Source organism: Schistocerca piceifrons, chromosome 8, assembly GCF_021461385.2.
Source record: "Schistocerca piceifrons isolate TAMUIC-IGC-003096 chromosome 8, iqSchPice1.1, whole genome shotgun sequence".
NCBI lineage: Eukaryota > Metazoa > Arthropoda > Insecta > Orthoptera > Acrididae > Schistocerca > Schistocerca piceifrons.
Window position 1 is genome coordinate 238,603,144 of NC_060145.1, and position 17,764 is coordinate 238,620,907.

At 38.4% G+C, this 17,764-nt stretch overlaps 1 protein-coding gene across 2 annotated transcripts in view; it reads left to right on the top strand.

The window, feature by feature from the left end:
• LOC124711396 (rabankyrin-5-like) overlaps positions 1-6,546 on the top strand; it is a 122,438-nt gene extending 115,892 nt beyond the window's left edge. For both annotated transcript variants that reach the window (XM_047241449.1, XM_047241450.1), the window contains one exon: positions 5,650-6,546. In XM_047241449.1, coding sequence (XP_047097405.1) covers positions 5,650-5,776 — 127 coding nt within the window. In that variant the 3' untranslated portion in view covers positions 5,777-6,546. The remainder of the gene's footprint in view (positions 1-5,649) is intronic.
• The last annotated feature ends 11,218 nt before the right edge of the window (positions 6,547-17,764 follow it).

Sequence of the window (17,764 nt, forward strand, 5' to 3'; positions counted from 1 at the left end):
TCTGCTGTCGATTCTGATTAGAACAACCCGGTCACTGAACTGTTCACAGTAACACACCCTCTGCCCTATCTTCCTATTCATAACGAATCCTACACCGGTTATACCATTTTCTGCTGCTGTTGATATTACCCGATACTCATCTGACCAGAAATCCTTGTCTTCCTTCCACTTCACTTCACTGACCCCTACTATATCTAGATTGAGCCTTTGCATTTCCCTTTTCAGATTTTCTAGTTTCCCTACCACGTTCAAGCTTCTGACATTCCACGCCCCGACTCGTAGAACGTTATCCTTTCGTTGATTATTCAATCTTTTTCTCATGGTAACCTCCCCTTTGGCAGTCCCCTCCCGGAGATCCGAATGGGGGACTATTCCGGAATCTTTTGTCAATGGAGAGATCATGACACTTCTTCAATTACAGGCCACATGTCCTGTGGATACACGTTACGTGTCTTTAATGCAGTGGTTTCCATTGCCTTCTGCATCCTCGTGTCGTTGATCATTGCTGATTCTTCCGCCTTTAGGGGCAATTTCCCACTCCTAGGACAAGAGAGTGCCCTGAACCTCTATCCGCTCCTCCGCCCTCTTTGACAAGGCCGTTGGCAGAATGAGGCTGACTTCTTATGCCGGAAGTCTTCGGCCGCCAATGCTGATTATTTATCAAAATTTAGGCAGTGGCGAGGATCGAACCCGGGACCGAAGACGTTTTGATTATGAATCAAAGACGCTACCCCTAGACCATGGGTACTAAGCTGTATCCAGTGAATTCTTTCTTCTTTTTGTGCAACCACTGAATGATCTATTGAAAGAGCTATTTCGGTCATTCCCACTAGCCTGTCCTTGCCTCATGCATCCTTTCTTATCCCCTCTGCACCACCAGTCCAGGCAACTGCTTTCAGTAATAGATAATCAATCTCGCTGCAGCCATGGGAGTACTTGTTTGGGTGTCTGGTGTTGTTAATTGTGTGAATGTGTGTACTTTTATTATAATTAAGAGCAAGAGCTTAAAAGTTAGTGTGAATACTGCTCTTTGGTATATTTTTCTATACTCCACACCTGGGTCCACTATAGGTAGGTGGTTACCTTTCCCTTATTTCACATTGTTTCATATTATAAAATAATTAAAATTTATAGTCCTTTATCTCTCTTCAGAAACTGTTGAAAAAATCAGCAACAACTTGCACAAAAGAAATTTTATTTCCATACAAGTTTCAGACACATAGTTCCCTTCTTCAGAAGACTACAGAAAAATATACTTTAAATAAGCACAAGCTGGTTGATATAATTTGAAAATTTAAGAATGAAAAGTTTAAAAAAATTAAAGACAGAAACTGTCACAAATAAAGCTTTTGGCCAGTAAGGCCTTTGTCAAAATTAGACAACAAACACAGACATACACAGATGTGAATGTAGGCTTTCCCGGTGTATACTGCTGATGAAATCTTCTCGAGCTTCCATCCGTGTTGCTGCGTCGAAAATCCGCACTGTTCCAATCAGTGTCATTCTCATCATTTTCGCCCGAAGATGATGAGAATGACACTCATCGAAACGTTGCGGATTTTCGACGCAGCTACCTGGAAGAAGGTTTCATCAACAGTCATACACAACTCTCACACACATGGCTGCAGTCTCGGGCAACTGAGGTGACTCTGCATCTCCCCGCTATGAGGTGAGTAGCAACTTTCCTTTTCACAATATTGTTACTTTCCATCCTGGATTTTCCATTGTTTGATTGAAGACAAAAATGATACATACTTGGAATTACTGCATCATTAGCAAACATCAAAAATAATCAGGTGTATGCATGCATAGACTATAGTCCTTTAAAGATACAAGAAAAGGAATGGGGGTAAAAGTAAGATGAAGTAATAAAACGAATTGTGCAACTATAGGTGCCATAAAACATAGATGAGAATGTAAATGCATATCACCTGCATATTAACAAATATATAAAATCCTACATATTAATAACAAATAAGATAAGTTGATACAAACATCATAGAATGCTATGGATGTGAAGTGTAGAAACTAGTTGCCAAAACAGGTGTAAGGAGGTCAATAATGTGCTAGTTAGGAACCTGTCAGTGAAAAGAAGCAGCGAAGCATATCATGCAGCCAGAAGTCTCAGCTGTAGTAAGTAGAGAAATAATTTTCAGTCAGTAGCTAACTAGAGTAAATGGAGAAATAATTTTAAATCGGTAGCTAATAGTGAAATGTATGCAGGATTGCAAATACAATTTGTGAAACAGTTGTAATTAGTGACATTCATAGCAGTTGTATGGCAAATTTTAGAATATATTGCTGAAATGTTGTACAGAGATCAATAGCATATTCACAGAAATACACCTGCGCAAACAAAGCGAGATTGCACGATGGGGCCAGAAGCAATAACTGAGTAAGTACAGAAACAATTACTAATCGGTAGCCAAAATAAACGGTCAAAAATAACTATGGAAGAAGGAAGCATAGTGGTATACATGTGTTACAATGAAATAACTAGTTCAGGAATGTATACAAAGTCATAAATTTGGTTTGTGAAGTAATTGTAAGTGGTGACATTCATACTAATTGTATGAAGTAAATACAATAGGTTTAACTGAGTGACATTAAATGACTAAAAGTTATAGTGAACTGCAAATACTATTTCCAACTATAAAAATAGGATGTCTACAGATCATTGCTTATACAGGGTGAATCACCTAAAACTTGCACCGCAAATTTTGCAGAAATGGAAAGTGCTATTGATGTGCCGTTTCCACAGAATGGATTGGTAGTCAGGAATTTGTATAGTTAGCCAATCAACAGATTGTAATAATACTTATAAAGTGTATTTTGTGTGCAAACGTACACTTTTTAGGTGAAACAATACCTACTGTCATTAACAAACTAAAAATAGGTTAAATTAGAATGCCATGGTGTTCCTTTCAGTAGTTCCCATACCACACGTTTTCACTCTGTGGATGCTGATGTTCCACCTCACAAAGCTAACGAGGATTGTCAGCAGACCAATAGCGCATGTTTTTGAGGTTTACCTGGCCATGATCGCTAAATGTGACTTCATCACAAGTCTTTTACAAGGTATTGTATTTTGAATAGTTCCTACTGCAACACTTGCAAAAAAAACCTGTGGTAGCACACACTGAAAAACTACATACATGCATATGCTATGCTAGTTATTTGGATTCTGACCAGTAACAAGACAATTGACCATCATAGGTTGTGTTCAAAATGATCATTGGCTGTGGCAGTACATGCTTCCAGTCTGGTGTGGAATGACTGCTGCACATGTGTTAGCATTTCAGCAGAGCTGTCTGAGCAGGCTGTAGTAATGTCATTGCAGGCTGCAGTAATGTCGTTCCATACTATCAGCTGTAGACAGCGTATTTCAGCTTTCCCCCATAGAAAATGCCTACAGGTGTCAAACCCAAGCACACTGTAAGCAAACATAACAACATTGTACCTAGGTAGAATATCACAAGCAAGTATTGCTGTGGAAACTTTTCAGAATACAATATCTCGTAAATGACTCACAGTAGGATCATGCAACAAACACCAGTGACATTGTAATTTACCATACTTTTAGTTTGTTAATGTCAGTAGGCTTCATTTCATTTAAAAAGTGTATGTTTGCACAAAAAAGTCTTTCTAAGTATTACTGCAATTCATAGCACTTTCCATTTCCGCAATATTTGCAGTGCACATTTTAGATGATTCACCCTGTATATGTTAACCTCCTGTAACAAAGCTAAATCACCACCTGTTGCTGTAGATTGTCAGACACTAAGAACCATCTATATAAACCCAAGATCTCCAATAACATTAATTCTAATAAGGAATATATCACCATTGAGGTAATACCTAAATATGTTCTTGCTTATGTAAAAGTGCCTACATTCATTATGATGAGAGAACTTGTAAACTTGCGAAGTTTATCATGAATGGTAGGATAAAATTTTTATTCATAGTGAATGACAAACTGAATATTAGTACTCAAACAATGGAAACTTCAGGTAGGAGTATCAACAATGTAGGAAAAGATAGATTGCTACTTACCGTAAAGAAAATATTTTAAATAGTAGCAGGCACGCACAATTAAGACACTTACATAAAGTTTTTGGCCACACCGTTCATCAGCAAAAAAGAAACGAACACTATTCATACATATAAGCAAGCGCACCTCACGTACACATGACAACGAACTCCAGCATCTCGGGCCTTCTGGCCAGAGATGCTGGAGTCCGTGGTCATGTGCACATGCGGTATGCTTGCTTGTGTGTATGAATGGTGTGTGCTTCTCTTCTGCTGATGAAGGCTGTGGCCGAAAGCCTTATGTAAGTGTCTTTCAATTGTGCCTCTACGTAATTAAATGTGTCTTCTTTAGGGTAAATAGTAATCTCTCTTTTCCTACATTGTTGAATATTAGTACTTACAGTCTATAAAACGGCATCACTAATCTACAACTGGACAGTATTTTTACTCATATTGATGACTGCCTACAGAAACAAAAAGGTTTTATTCAAAAGAGACATGATAAAATGTTGGTGCCTGGTATCTAAGCAAGTGATTCCCAACCGTGCTTTCTGAATCTTATAGTATATCTATAATGAGGCTGAGATTTTATTTAATAATCAAGAATCTGACTTGCTTGACAAAGATTCAAAGCAGAAATACATACTAATTCTGTGACAAGATGTAATAAAGCTGAACAGCAGTTTGTCGAAACTGCTGTCATGGAGTACTCCATTAAACGTGAGCACCAGATAACAACAGAAATAAAGTTGAATATGAACAAAATGCTTACAGCACGTTTAAATCGAGCAGTTGACACGCAGGTTCCTGAGCAGGAACAAATGTCCACGGATCACTATGCAATGAAACAAAAACAAATATGTAATCATTTACCCAACCTGATAAGTGAACAAAAATAAAGCACAATATGAGCAACATGTTCACAGTGCAATTCAGAAAGTGTGATACGCACAAGAAGTCATCGTCAAGAACACAATGTGATGAAACCAGATTCTGTTTACTATGAAACAAACAAATGTGGAAGAAAGTAAGAAACAAAACTTGCAGCACTCCAAGTGACATGGCAGCAAACCAAGGTTGTGTTTCCAGAAGTCCTTAAGAGTTTTACCCTACCGTCATTAAATGTCAGCACGATTCGGAACACATCATGTCGATTGCCCTGTGTTTCAGATTGCTGCTCCAATCTGTGATCACAAAGCTATGACACTGCAGTTGTGCTGATAAAGTGTTGGTTCTCAGCAGATGATTAATTGATGAATTAGTCATTGTCTTGTATTTAAATGCATTACGTAATGTGAGACATCAACTCAAATGCTGGTGTTAATGTTAAACTTTGCATGTGCTAAAGTTTAGTTCTGAGGTAGCAAAAAGGGCTAACTGTAACTATATGTCCATTTGAGAAGACAGAAAAAGAAAGGAAAATTGCAGTACTCTCTCTCTCTCTCTCTCTCTCTCTCTCTCTCTCTGTGTGTGTGTGTGTGTGTGTGTGTGTGTGTGTGTGTGTGTGTGTGTTGTAAATCTTACCTTGTAGATAAAGAAGTATTAAATAAAATGGTAATTTCTCACATTTCTGTTTACCTGCATTTTTGTGATGTGTTTAATTACTTGCCTGTGTTTCAGCAATCACTGTGGGCGAATCCTGTGCAGCAAGTGTTCAGACAGAGCTGTACCTATCCTGAAGTTTGGATTGAACAAACCAGTTAGAGTGTGCACTGTATGCTTCAGTGTGTTACAGGGACCTGGTTAGAATGAAGTACTTCTATTTACTTTCCCCCAATTCCTTTGTGTATATAATGTCAACATACAGTAATGTTGTTTTCTCTGATTTGCATTTGCTGGCTAGAATAATGTTGCTTGGAATTAATTGTTAATTACTGAAAAATCTAAGAATGTTAATGCATTTTGGTTATAAAGACGTGTGTGTGTGTGTGTGTGTGTGTGTGTGTGTGTGTGTGAGGGGAGCCTTATTTCATTCCCGCTCTTTTTCCTTGTACAGGGTGGAGCAAATAAAGTGGCCTGAATGAATGGATAAAGTTAAACATGAAGGTATGCATATAATGACGCCCCCAATGCACACACTACGTGTATGTCTGCCACATGATCCACACTGGTTCAGAGAGTAGTGTGCGCTGTGTGTGTGTGTGTGTGTGTGTGTGTGTGTGTGTGTGTAGAGAAGTGCAAAGGGGGGATGATGGTACTCACAGTGGAGCAGCAGGTGTTCATTGTGGAAAGTTACGTGAGAACAAATTTGTGGAAATAGTGTACCATGCAATGCATAGTCCGAAAATAGCATCTGACAAGTTCTGTTTTGAAAAAGTCAAAAAACATTCTGAAACATGCCCACACACCAGAAAATGATTGAGTCCTAACAAATCAACCCAGCGGCTGTGTTTCTTTGTGCCCTGGAACTATATTCTCCAATCCACTTCTATTTGTCCCACCCTTTTTCTTACAATAGCAAAATTGTATTTAATTATATTAAATAGTTGGAAAATATATTACATACTTTTGAAACAATGATGATGTGTTTCTAATTGCAATGTAAGGATGATAAATGTCATTACTGTTTTTAATGTTTTAGTACTTCTAAAAATTTTCATGTTTTCAAAAATTGTAAAGTTTTTACCCTGAAAGCCAATTTTTCTGTTTGCTGCTGTTGCGAGTCAACCGAAACTGAGTATAACCTGCTTTGAATGTTATATTGGGATCAAGACAAGTAAAATTTTTAATAAATAATAGAGATTGGTGGATCTCTCATATTGATATCAGGATGGATTTTTAGGGCATGGCGTATATCATAAGCTCATCCGTACCAGTTTGTACTTGCAGGCATCATGTTGCCACCATCCTTCAGATGATTAGCATACTTAAAACTTTAATACATAGTAACCATGTAATATCTGATGCTGACAACCTACAGGATGGACTGGTACACTTTGAAGAGGTAGTCCGTAAAAATTGATATTGTATATCCAGCCAGTACAATTCCCAGTACGAGAGAGAGTAAAAAAAAACGGAATGACATTGCTGTGGGTGGAGCTTGTGTAGTATACATTTCTGCCACTTGACGTATGTTGTGCAACTCATTGCCAGTCCATTGCCACCTGTGTTGTCAACCTAGCTTGTTCTGTTTTATTCTTGTTTCGTTTCTTATTATGGCAAGTGTAATTGAACAACTTGCAGCCATGAAATTTTGTTTTGTACTCAGTAAAAATGCTGCTGAAGCTGTTTTAATGTGGAAAACAGCTTACAGAGATGATGCTGTGTGAAAATTTCAAATTTATGAGTGGTTTGCTTGATTCAAAAATGGTAACATGTCGATTGATTACAAACCTCATTCTGGACTTCCATTCATTGCCTGAACCGACAAAAATAATGAAAAAAAAAAAAGAATTGAGACCTTGTGCTCGCAGACTGTCAACAGACAATTGATTCAACTGTCAAGAGATTAATGGGTGATCTTGGAGCTTGGTTCAGCGAATTTTAATGAAAGAGTTGGGACCAAAAAGACTGGTTCTTCCACCACAACAACACTTGTGCACACACAGCCATCCTGTTAGACAGTTTTTGGCTACAAATGGCATTGTTCCATTGCCCCACGGACCTTACTCACCTGACCTGGCTCTGTGCGAGTTTTCCTTATTTTCACACATGAAAAAGGGCATGAAAGGACACAGATTTGACAACATTGAAGAAGTCGAGGAAAAAATGAGTAAGGAGCTGTCAGCCATTTAAAAGAAGTCTAAAAAAAAATGTTTCAAACAGTGGAAGCACTGGTGGGTCAAACGTATTAGTTGTATTGGAGAGTATTTTGAAGGGGATAAAGTTGTTTTTTAAACAATTTGAAAATACATAGCTTTTATAAAATAATTCCGGTTTGCTTTGGGTATCCCACATAGTGTTAGTCATATTAGCCTCTTTGTTGATGACAGCAACATTATAGTCACTGAGAAAACGAGAAGTCTCTGCAGAGAATACAAATGAACCTCTCAAGGAAGTCTGCAATTGGTCAATACACAATAAAATGACATTGAACTTAAAGAAAACAAATGTCTTGGATTTCAGTTTGAAGAGAGGAAATGGCACTGTCAAACACAGAAACTACCTCTATAGACTGCATAACAAACACAAAATTTGTAGGAATGATTGATGCTCACTTGAAGTGGTGTGCATACACTAAGACACATGCAAACAGAATATCATTAGTGCATTATGTCTTTAGAGTCCTGTCAACAGTACATAATAACAAGTGCCTTTTAGCTACATGCTATTTACACACACATTCAGTTATAACTATGGGACTCTTTGCTGAGGAACAACTGTATCAAGTAGAACAGTTTCCAAAATTACAGAAGAGGGCCACAAGAATTGTTGCATAATAAGTGTATCAACATTCATTTAACTTGGATTTTTCCGTTTATTTTATTTTCTTATTGTGCACACAATAAATCTTAATTACAACAGCAACAACAACAACAGAACAATTTTCTCTTTTTTTGTTAATTTCCAAAGCATAATAATTTTATTATGCCAACATTATTGCAACAAACATTTTATAAACACACACAAATAAAAATAGTAATTTGTAATGTTCCCTCATCACTCCTTTCTCAGTAGCATAGCCAGTTTAGGACTTCAATTGACCATGTTGGAAATCAAATTTCATGACCAAATCATGTTGTTCTTGGTTTTTCACCATCTGCAGATTCTGGTTGTTGACCCTGGGCTGACAGTTCAACTGTGGAGTGTCTTCAGGCTGTTTATCACTCTCTCTCATCATATATGGTGGGTTTAGTCAATTAGTCAAGATAATTGTTGCATGATCTTTCACTTTAAGTCCAAATAAAATTTTAGGGTAATTTCAATTACTTCGTATGGGCCTTCATATGGTGGCTCTAATGCCTTCTTCACTTACTAACACAACAGTTGTGGACGTCCTAGTGTATGCGTGATGTTTTCTTTGTTTTGTGGAGATATTGAGCAGGTTTCAGGCGATTCATGTACTGTTTCACTTGTGACACAAATGTTGGTAGGTCTGCAGGCCTTTCTGTGCCATACTTCTGAGGAAAAAAAAATCATCTAGTATCCTGATGGGCGAACCATAAACCATTTCAGCAAATGTGACATTAGTGTTTTGTCTGATAAGAGCATTGAAGACCAAGAAGGGTTACAGGTGTTATTCGAGTCCATTTAGCAGTTGCATAGGCTTGGATGGTTGCTTAGGTGCCCACGATGAAATCTTTCAATTTTTCCATTTGATTAAGGGTGATATGCTGTAGTTTGGGTTTGATTACAAGCACATATTTTTGATAGTGCATGGAACAGCTCAGATTTAAACTGTCTTGCACAGTTGGTCACTACTCAGTTTGGCTTTCCAGATTTAGTGATCCAACAATTGAAAAATTCTCATGATACTACTCCTGCTTGTGTACGTTGGAGGCATGTTAAATAAAAATTATATTCATCAGGAGGGGGCATTGGTTTTATCAAGTCAAGGTGAATTATTTTGAAGTATTCGTTACTACAAAATAGGCATAAGGCACTAGAACATATCATGATACTTCATTGTTTTTTTTTAACAAGCAGTACATGTTTTCTACCAGGTTCGTACATCCTCTTTATATTGATCCAGACAAACCTTAATTAGACCATGCTTACATTCATCTTAATGTCTAGGAGAGCCAAAATAGGATATCTAGATGATTCAGGAATATAAGGGCTTTGTGTTGACACATCGCACCACAGTTGTTTTCCTCCTTGTGTCAAAAGGTATTTTAATTTAAGTGATGCTCGACGGCTAGACTGTAGTTGATAAAGTTCTTTATCATCTCCTTGTGCCTGGGTTATATCTTGATTGTTAACTGGAACTAATTCTTCAAGCCTTTATCAAGCTATCAGGGACAACATTTACTTTACCAGATGTATTTCGCAGATCTGTAATAAGCTGTGAAATATACTGGAGGTAACGTGGTTGTATTGGCATTACTTTCCCATTCTTTTGCATAAATGCATGTGTTATAGGAGCCTGGTCAGTATAAATAATGAAGTCTCTTCCTTCTAACAGATATTGGAAGTATTTGACAGCCACGTAGATACTAAGCAGCTCTCTGTCATATGTGAAATACTTCTTCTGTGGCATTGTGGAAAAAGAAGGAAGGGAAAAATATCCAGTCAGTCTCCAGTATTTATCTTACCACTGTTGCATCTGCTGCATGCACAAATAATACAAGAGAGTCATACAAACCAGAAAATGTCAAAAGCATAGCATTTGCGAGATCTTTGCATTTTTGGAACTGTCCAATCTTGGGTTATTTTTAGACGTACCTTTTAGGTAATCATTCAGCAAAGTTTGGTTTTTCAGTAGCATGTTCCAAACGCTGTTGATAGAAATTGATGATCCCTAAGAATGCTCAGAGTTCACAAACTGTTCTGGTTTTTTTGTAGTCTGTTATTGTCACAACCCTTTCTGGATATGGCTTTCTTTCTGCAGGTGGAATTAAATGTTTAAGAGTGTTAGCTCTCGTACACCAAATACTGTTTTTACAACATTTATCATGTGTCCATACTTAATCAGCTGTTTAAAGAGTGAATTTAAATGCTCAACATGTGGCTCTGGTGACTCAGATGCTATTAAAATACCATCCCAATATGGAAAAAGAAATCTAGTTCTCTTAAATCATCATGTTTAACCTCCGAAATGTGCTAGGTGTACTACAAAGTCTGAAGGACTTATGTAATTTGGTAATATGCTTTCAGAAGGTCATTTTTTAAGAATATAGTTTTATTTTGCAGCATAAAATTACGTCAACTAGTGGGTACCGAGCTGGGAGACTCTGTCATTCAGATGGTGATAATCTCCATAATCTCACTACTATTTGGCTTTATAACAAATTGTCGTGGACTGGCCCATTGTAATTTAGTATAAACTGAAATTCATTTTTAGCAGTTTGCAGTTTACATCGGTTCGATCTAAGGGCTTTACTGTGTACTGGTGGATCACTAGACTTAGTGCTATAATGCTGCAGTTTGTGCTTCAACATCTTTGGTAATGTGGATGATTTTGTTAGTTCAGGAAATTTCTCCAAAAGTTTGGGAACTGGCATGCTGCATAGAGGGAGCTTTACTGAGTACTTAGAATTCACAGTGGTTACCTCTGCTGAAATTTTTTATTTGGTGTTGTTGTCTATTAACCTTTTATTTTGTACATCGAGTAAACCATAATGAGGAAGGAAATTGGTACCCCTCACCCCACATGCCTTTTGATATGTCTGCAATGAAGAATGGCCATTCAAAATTTTGTTTGAGCCCTAAATTAATGGTTAACAGCTCTGAACTGTAAGTTTTTATTTCTGACCCATTTGCAGCATAAATACTGAAATTCATGGGTTTAACTTTCTTGCATTTTGAAAATAATAAAATAAACAAATCTGCACTGCTATCTACCAGAAAAATATCATTTCACCATTTTGATTGTTAATAAATAGGTGATATTGGTGGCTTGATGTGGGTACAGAGGTAGAACACTCAGCTACTATTGTCTACCCTTTCCAGTTTTCCTTATTTGGGCACTGGTAAGGCTGACACATTTTTTCAGGCTTACAGTGATAATAGCAATATTTGCCTATTTATCAAATTTTTCTCTGCTTCTACTTCCACTGTGAGATCTTTGCCCACTTGGTTTTCTAAACACCTTAACATCATTTTCATCAATTCTTAATTTCTTGGACTGACACGGACAAGGATGTAGATGGAATGGGCTTAACTGTTGCAATTTGAACCTTCCCAACAGACTGCATTTTGATGATAAGATGTGCCATTTGAGGAATCTTAATGTACTGTTTTGTAAGACATAACTAAAATACTTTGAATACTGCTTGGAAGTTTTCAAGCCGAAGTCTTTCTGAGATCTTGGACAACACTTTAGTATAGGTATGTGTTGTTGTTGTTCTGGTCTTCAGTCCTGAGACTGGTTTGATGCAGCTCTCCATGCTACTCTATCCTGTGCAAGCTTCTTCATCTCCCAGTACCTACTGCAGCCTACATCCTTCTGAATCTGCTTAGTGTATTCATCTTTCGGTCTCCCCCTACGATTTTTACCCTCCACGCTGCCCTCCAATACTAAATTGGTGATCCCTTGATGCCTCAGAACATGTCCTACCAACCAATCCCTTCTTCTGGTCAAGTTGTGCCACAAACTCCTCTTCTCCCCAATCCTATTCAGTACCTCCTCATTAGTTATGTGATCTACACATCTAATCTTCAGCATTCTTCTGTAGCACCACATTTCGAAAGCTTCTATTTTCTTCTTGTCTAAACTATTTATCGTCCATGTTTCACTTCCATACATGGCTACACTCCATACAAATATTCTCAGAAACGACTTCCTGACACTTAAATCTATACTCGATGTTAACAAATTTCTCTTCTTCAGAAACGCTTTCCTTGCCATTGCCATTGCCAGTTTACATTTTATATCCTCTCTACTTCGACCATCATCAGTTATTTTGCTCCCCAAATAGCAAAACTCCTTTACTACTTTAAGTGTCTCATTTCCTAATCTAATACCCTCAACATCACCCGACTTAATTCGACTACATTCCATTATCCTCGTTTTGCTTTTGTTGACGTTCATCTTATATCCTCCCTTCAAGACACCATCCATTCCGTTCAACTGCTCTTCCAAGTCCTTTGCTGTCTCTGACAGAATTACAATGTCATCGGCGAACCTCAAAGTTTTTATTTCTTCTCCATGGATTTTAATACCTACTCCGAATTTTTCTTTTGTTTCCTTTACTGCTTGCTCAATATACAGATTGAATAACATCGGGGAGAGGCTACAACCCTGTCTTACTCCCTTCCCAACCACTGCTTCCCTTTCATGTCCCTCGACTCTTATAACTGCCATCTGGTTTCTGTACAAATTGTAAATAGCCTTTCGCTCCCTGTATTTTACCCCTGCCACCTTTAGAATTTGAAAGAGAGTATTCCAGTCAACATTGTCAAAAGCTTTCTCTAAGTCTACAAATGCTAGAAACGTAGGTTCGCCTTTCCTTAATCTTTCTTCTAAGATAAGTCGTAAGGTCAGTATTGCCTCCCCGATGTCGGCTTCTACTAGTTTTTCCATTCGTCTGTAAAGAATTCGTGTTAGTATTTTGCAGCTGTGGCTTATTAAACTGATTGTTCGGTAATTCTCACATCTGTCAACACCTGCTTTCTTTGGGATTGGAATTATTATATTCTTCTTGAAGTCTGAGGGTATTTCGCCTGTTTCATACATCTTGCTCACCAGATGGTAGAGTTTTGTCAGGACTGGCTCTCCCAAGGCCGTCAGTAGTTCCAGTGGAATGTTGTCTACTCCGGGGGCCTTGTTTCGACTCAGGTCTTTCAGTGCTCTGTCAAACTCTTCATGCAGTATCGTATCTCCCATTTCATCTTCATCTACATCCTCTTCCATTTCCATAATATTATCCTCAAGTATATCGCCCTTGTATAGACCCTCTATATACTCCTTCCACCTTTCTGCTTTCCCTTCTTTGCTTAGAACTGGGTTTCCATCTGAGCTCTTGATATAGCCTTCTTAATAATTGGCTAGGTTTTGTATCACCAAGTTCTAAACCACTTGAGAGTTGTTTGACTCTCTTCACTTTCTTTAAAAATGGTCAGATGTCATTCTTTTGCTAAAGAATATGTATTGTTCTCATCACTTGTAAATAGATCCTGATTATTTTCAACAAATTTTGGCTCCAGCTTAACGAACAAATAGTTAAATCTCCATAGCTATACCAGTGATGGTAAATTGAATGTCGGCTTGACAAAACCAGATGTCTGGCTTCTCAGTCCAAAAATGTGATAGCTCAATGCCTACCATATCAATTTATGGGTTACTTTCAGGATTATTCCCTTCATATCCATTTGCTGTGGACATTATGCATATTTTTCAACACAGTATATGACAAATGCAAGGTAAATCATATTGAAAATTTCACTGCAAATGTCATTGCCTCACCAGTTATATATTTTCTTATTGTGCACACAATGAACATCAGTTACAACAACCACAGAGTATAACTTCTGAAGAAAGAGTATAACTTCTGAAAAAGAAGAATAATAATGCTCATATGCTAACATTATCATGGCAAACATTTTATGAAAACACACGATACAAACAATACTTTGTCATGTTCCCAAAGTATAATAACCAAAAATAGTCATCAAGCTTATTGTAAAGGTCTGTTCAAAATACTGGGGAAATTACCTACAGAGTGTGGGTACATTTGTTACTGCGCAGACAATTCTGTCCATGGCAGTGGAACAGCAATTAGTCTAAACTTACATATAACAGGAAAGAATAAATGTAAAATTCAAAAAAGCATTTTCTACAAGGAATCAACACTACAATGAATCTCCCATGGAGATTAAAAATATTCCTAAACTGAACTACTTTAAAAATGCAGTTAAAATGTGTTTTAAGCAAAGCACTCTATACAGTGAGGAATTACTTAGATAACACAGAGTAAGAGATTGGAAAATGTTGAAGCACACTGTGGGTGATGCATACTTCAGTGAATGATTATTCTGTGGTTGAACTTAAGAACACTTTGATTCACAGCACAACTTCACAATAAAATCTGTTTTGGGCTAACTACTGAATGATGATCAGTCATCATATAAGTGTAACAGAAACAAGTTCCATTGGCATAACACCAGTCTCATTGGCAATCTCATCCTGAGAGACTGTTGGAGCAATGTCTGAAGCGCTATGTCGTGTGGTCGTGTGGAGACAGTGCGGTTAGATGCAAGCATCATAGCTATAACACCAGGAGAAAGGATGATCTTCACTATGCAGGGTTAAATCTGACTTTGGCACAGAAATGGGTAAATTATGCTGCCACAAGTGTCTTTGGTCACCTACCAAACAGCATCAAAAGCCTGACAGATAGCCAACTAACATTTAAAAATAAATTACAAGAATTTCTAGACGACAACTCCTTCTACTCATTGGCTGAATTTTTAGATATAAATTAACGGGAAAAAAACAAAAAACTTAAACATTAGTGTCATGCAATATTTTGTGTACTGTAATATCTTGTACAGACATCTTTTATTAACCTGACACGTTCCACATCATTACGAAGTGTCGTATTCATGATCTATGGAACAAGTATTAATCTAATCTAATCTCTAATCAGCTGATGGACTAAGAGCCAGGAGCTGAGCAGACAATTGAATGATATTCATGGAGGTAGCATTTCACCTTAAATATCCAGCAGATTTTTAGAAATCTTCTGTTTCGCCAGTACATGAAATTTAATATCTAATAGCCACAGTTCTCGTGTTTTCGTTTGCGTCGGAAAGTAAACCGATTTTGTGACATATTACAAGTTCCTAATCAGAGGCAAATTATTTAGTTTCACCTGAGTGCTTTGGTAGTTAGGTTTTCGAATACCTGTGTATTATTAGACACAGTTCCTGTGTTTTCATCAAGGTCTACAGTAGAGTTGCGCAGCACATGCCGATAGTCCGTTTATCTGCATAGTTTAGTTTTCCAAGGTCTTTAGTATGGACAGGGACTGCAATTGTTGTGTGTGGATGTGAGCCAAGTTGGTTACACAGCTTGAGGCTGCAGTGGATGGGCACCACTGGTGTGGGCCGGCCGTGGGGATCCAATGGACGTCCAACACGTCCCGAGTCCTCCGATCGATACTCACAGGTGGCCAACCCAGTTACTGCTTGCACTGAGGTTGACCCCTCACCTGTGGTCGAGTGGGAGGTCACCCCGGGGCAAAGCAGGTGGTGAAAGACTTCCTAGGTGGCCGCATGCAAGCCCTCCCCAATTTGTCTGACAAACAGGTTCCAGGTACTGTCTGTGGCTGACAATGTTGCTGAGCCAGATACTGTCGCCTGTACTGTTTCATGGGAAACCACTCAGCCTGCAAGATCCAGGCAATCACAGAGGGTGGCATTATTGGTAGTTGGGAGCTGGAAGCTCCAACATTAGGCATGTTGTGGGGCGCCTTAGGGACGTGGCTGACAAGAAGGAAAAGAAAACCAATGTACACTCTGTGTGCATACTGGGTAGAGTCATTCCAGATGTGGAAAGGGTCCTCCCAGATGCCATAAAGAGCACAGAATGCAGCCAACTGCAGATGGTTGCTCACGTCGGTACCAATGATGTGTGTCACTTTGGATCAGAAGAGATTCTCTCTAACAGAAGTGGTAAAGGCTGCCAGTCTTGCTTGCAAGATGAAAGCAGAGCTGACCATTTGCAGCATAATTGACAGGACTGATTGCGGACCTCTGGTACAGAGCTGAGTGGAGGGTCTGAATCAGAGGCTCAGACAGTTCTGCGACCATGTAAGCTGCAGATTCCTCAACGTGCGCCAAGGGTGGTTGGGTTTCGGGTTCCGCTGAATAGGCCAGGTGTCCACTATACGCAGGAAGCAGCTACTCAGGTAGCAGGGGCTGTGTGGCGTGGACTGGGCAGTTTTTTGGGTTAGAGGGTCTCGGTAAAACACAAGAAGGGCTTCTGTCACAAAGGGTGCAGGCCGAACACAGGAAGAACGTAGATACAGGAACCATTGGTATAGGCCAATAGTTGTAAACTGTCATAGCTGTGTTGGGAAAATATCAGAGCTCCAAGCGCTAATAGAAAGCACTGATGCTTAAATCGTTATAGGCACTGAAAGGTGGCTAAAGCCAGAAATAGCTCAGCCGAAATTGTTGCGAAGAACCTAATGATGTTGCGGAAGGATGGGCTAAACATGGTTGGCAGTGGCGTGTTTGTTGCTGTTAGTAGTAGTTTAACTATCTCGAAAAATAAATAGATACTTCCTGTGAGTTAGTATGCACAGAGGTCATTTTTGGCAACCGGAATAAAATAATCACAGGATCCTTTTACCGACTTCCTAATTCAGATGATACAGTTGCTGAAAGATTCAAAGAAAACTTGAGTTTGATTTAAAACACGTACCCGACTCATACGATAATAGTTGGTGGTGACTTTAATTTACCCTCGATATGTTGACGAAAATACATGTTTAATTCCGGAGGGTCACATAAAATATCATCCAAAATTGTGCGTAATGCATTCTCTGAAAATTATATCGAGCAATTAATTCATTAGCCCACACGAGTAGTAAACGGTTGTGAAAACACACTTGACCTAATAGCAACAAATAATCCTGAGTTAATATTGAGCATCAAAACTGATACAGGGATTAGTGAACACAGGGTTGTCGTAGCAAGAGTGAATATTGTAATCCCCAAATCCTCGAAAAATAAGCGAAAAATATACCTATCACAAAAAGCAGATAAAAATTCACTTGACGCCTTCCTGAGAGACGATCTCCACTCATTCCAAATAAGTAATATAAGTGGCGACCAGATGTGACTTGAATTCAAAGAAATAGTATCCGCAGCAATTGAGAGATTTATACTAATTAAATTAACAAATGATGGAGCTGATCCTCCTTGGTACACAAAACGGGTTAGAACACTGTTGCAGAAAACAACAAAACAAACATGCCAAATGTAAACAAACGCAAAATCCCCAAGATTGGTGATCTTTTACAGAAGCTCAAAATTTAGCGCGGACCTCAATGCAAGATACTTATAACAGTTTCCACAACGAAACTTTGCCTCACAACCTGGCAGAAAATCCAAAGAGATTCTGGTCGTATGTGAAGTATGCGGCATAAAACAATCAATGCCTACTCTGTACGATAGCAATGGAGAT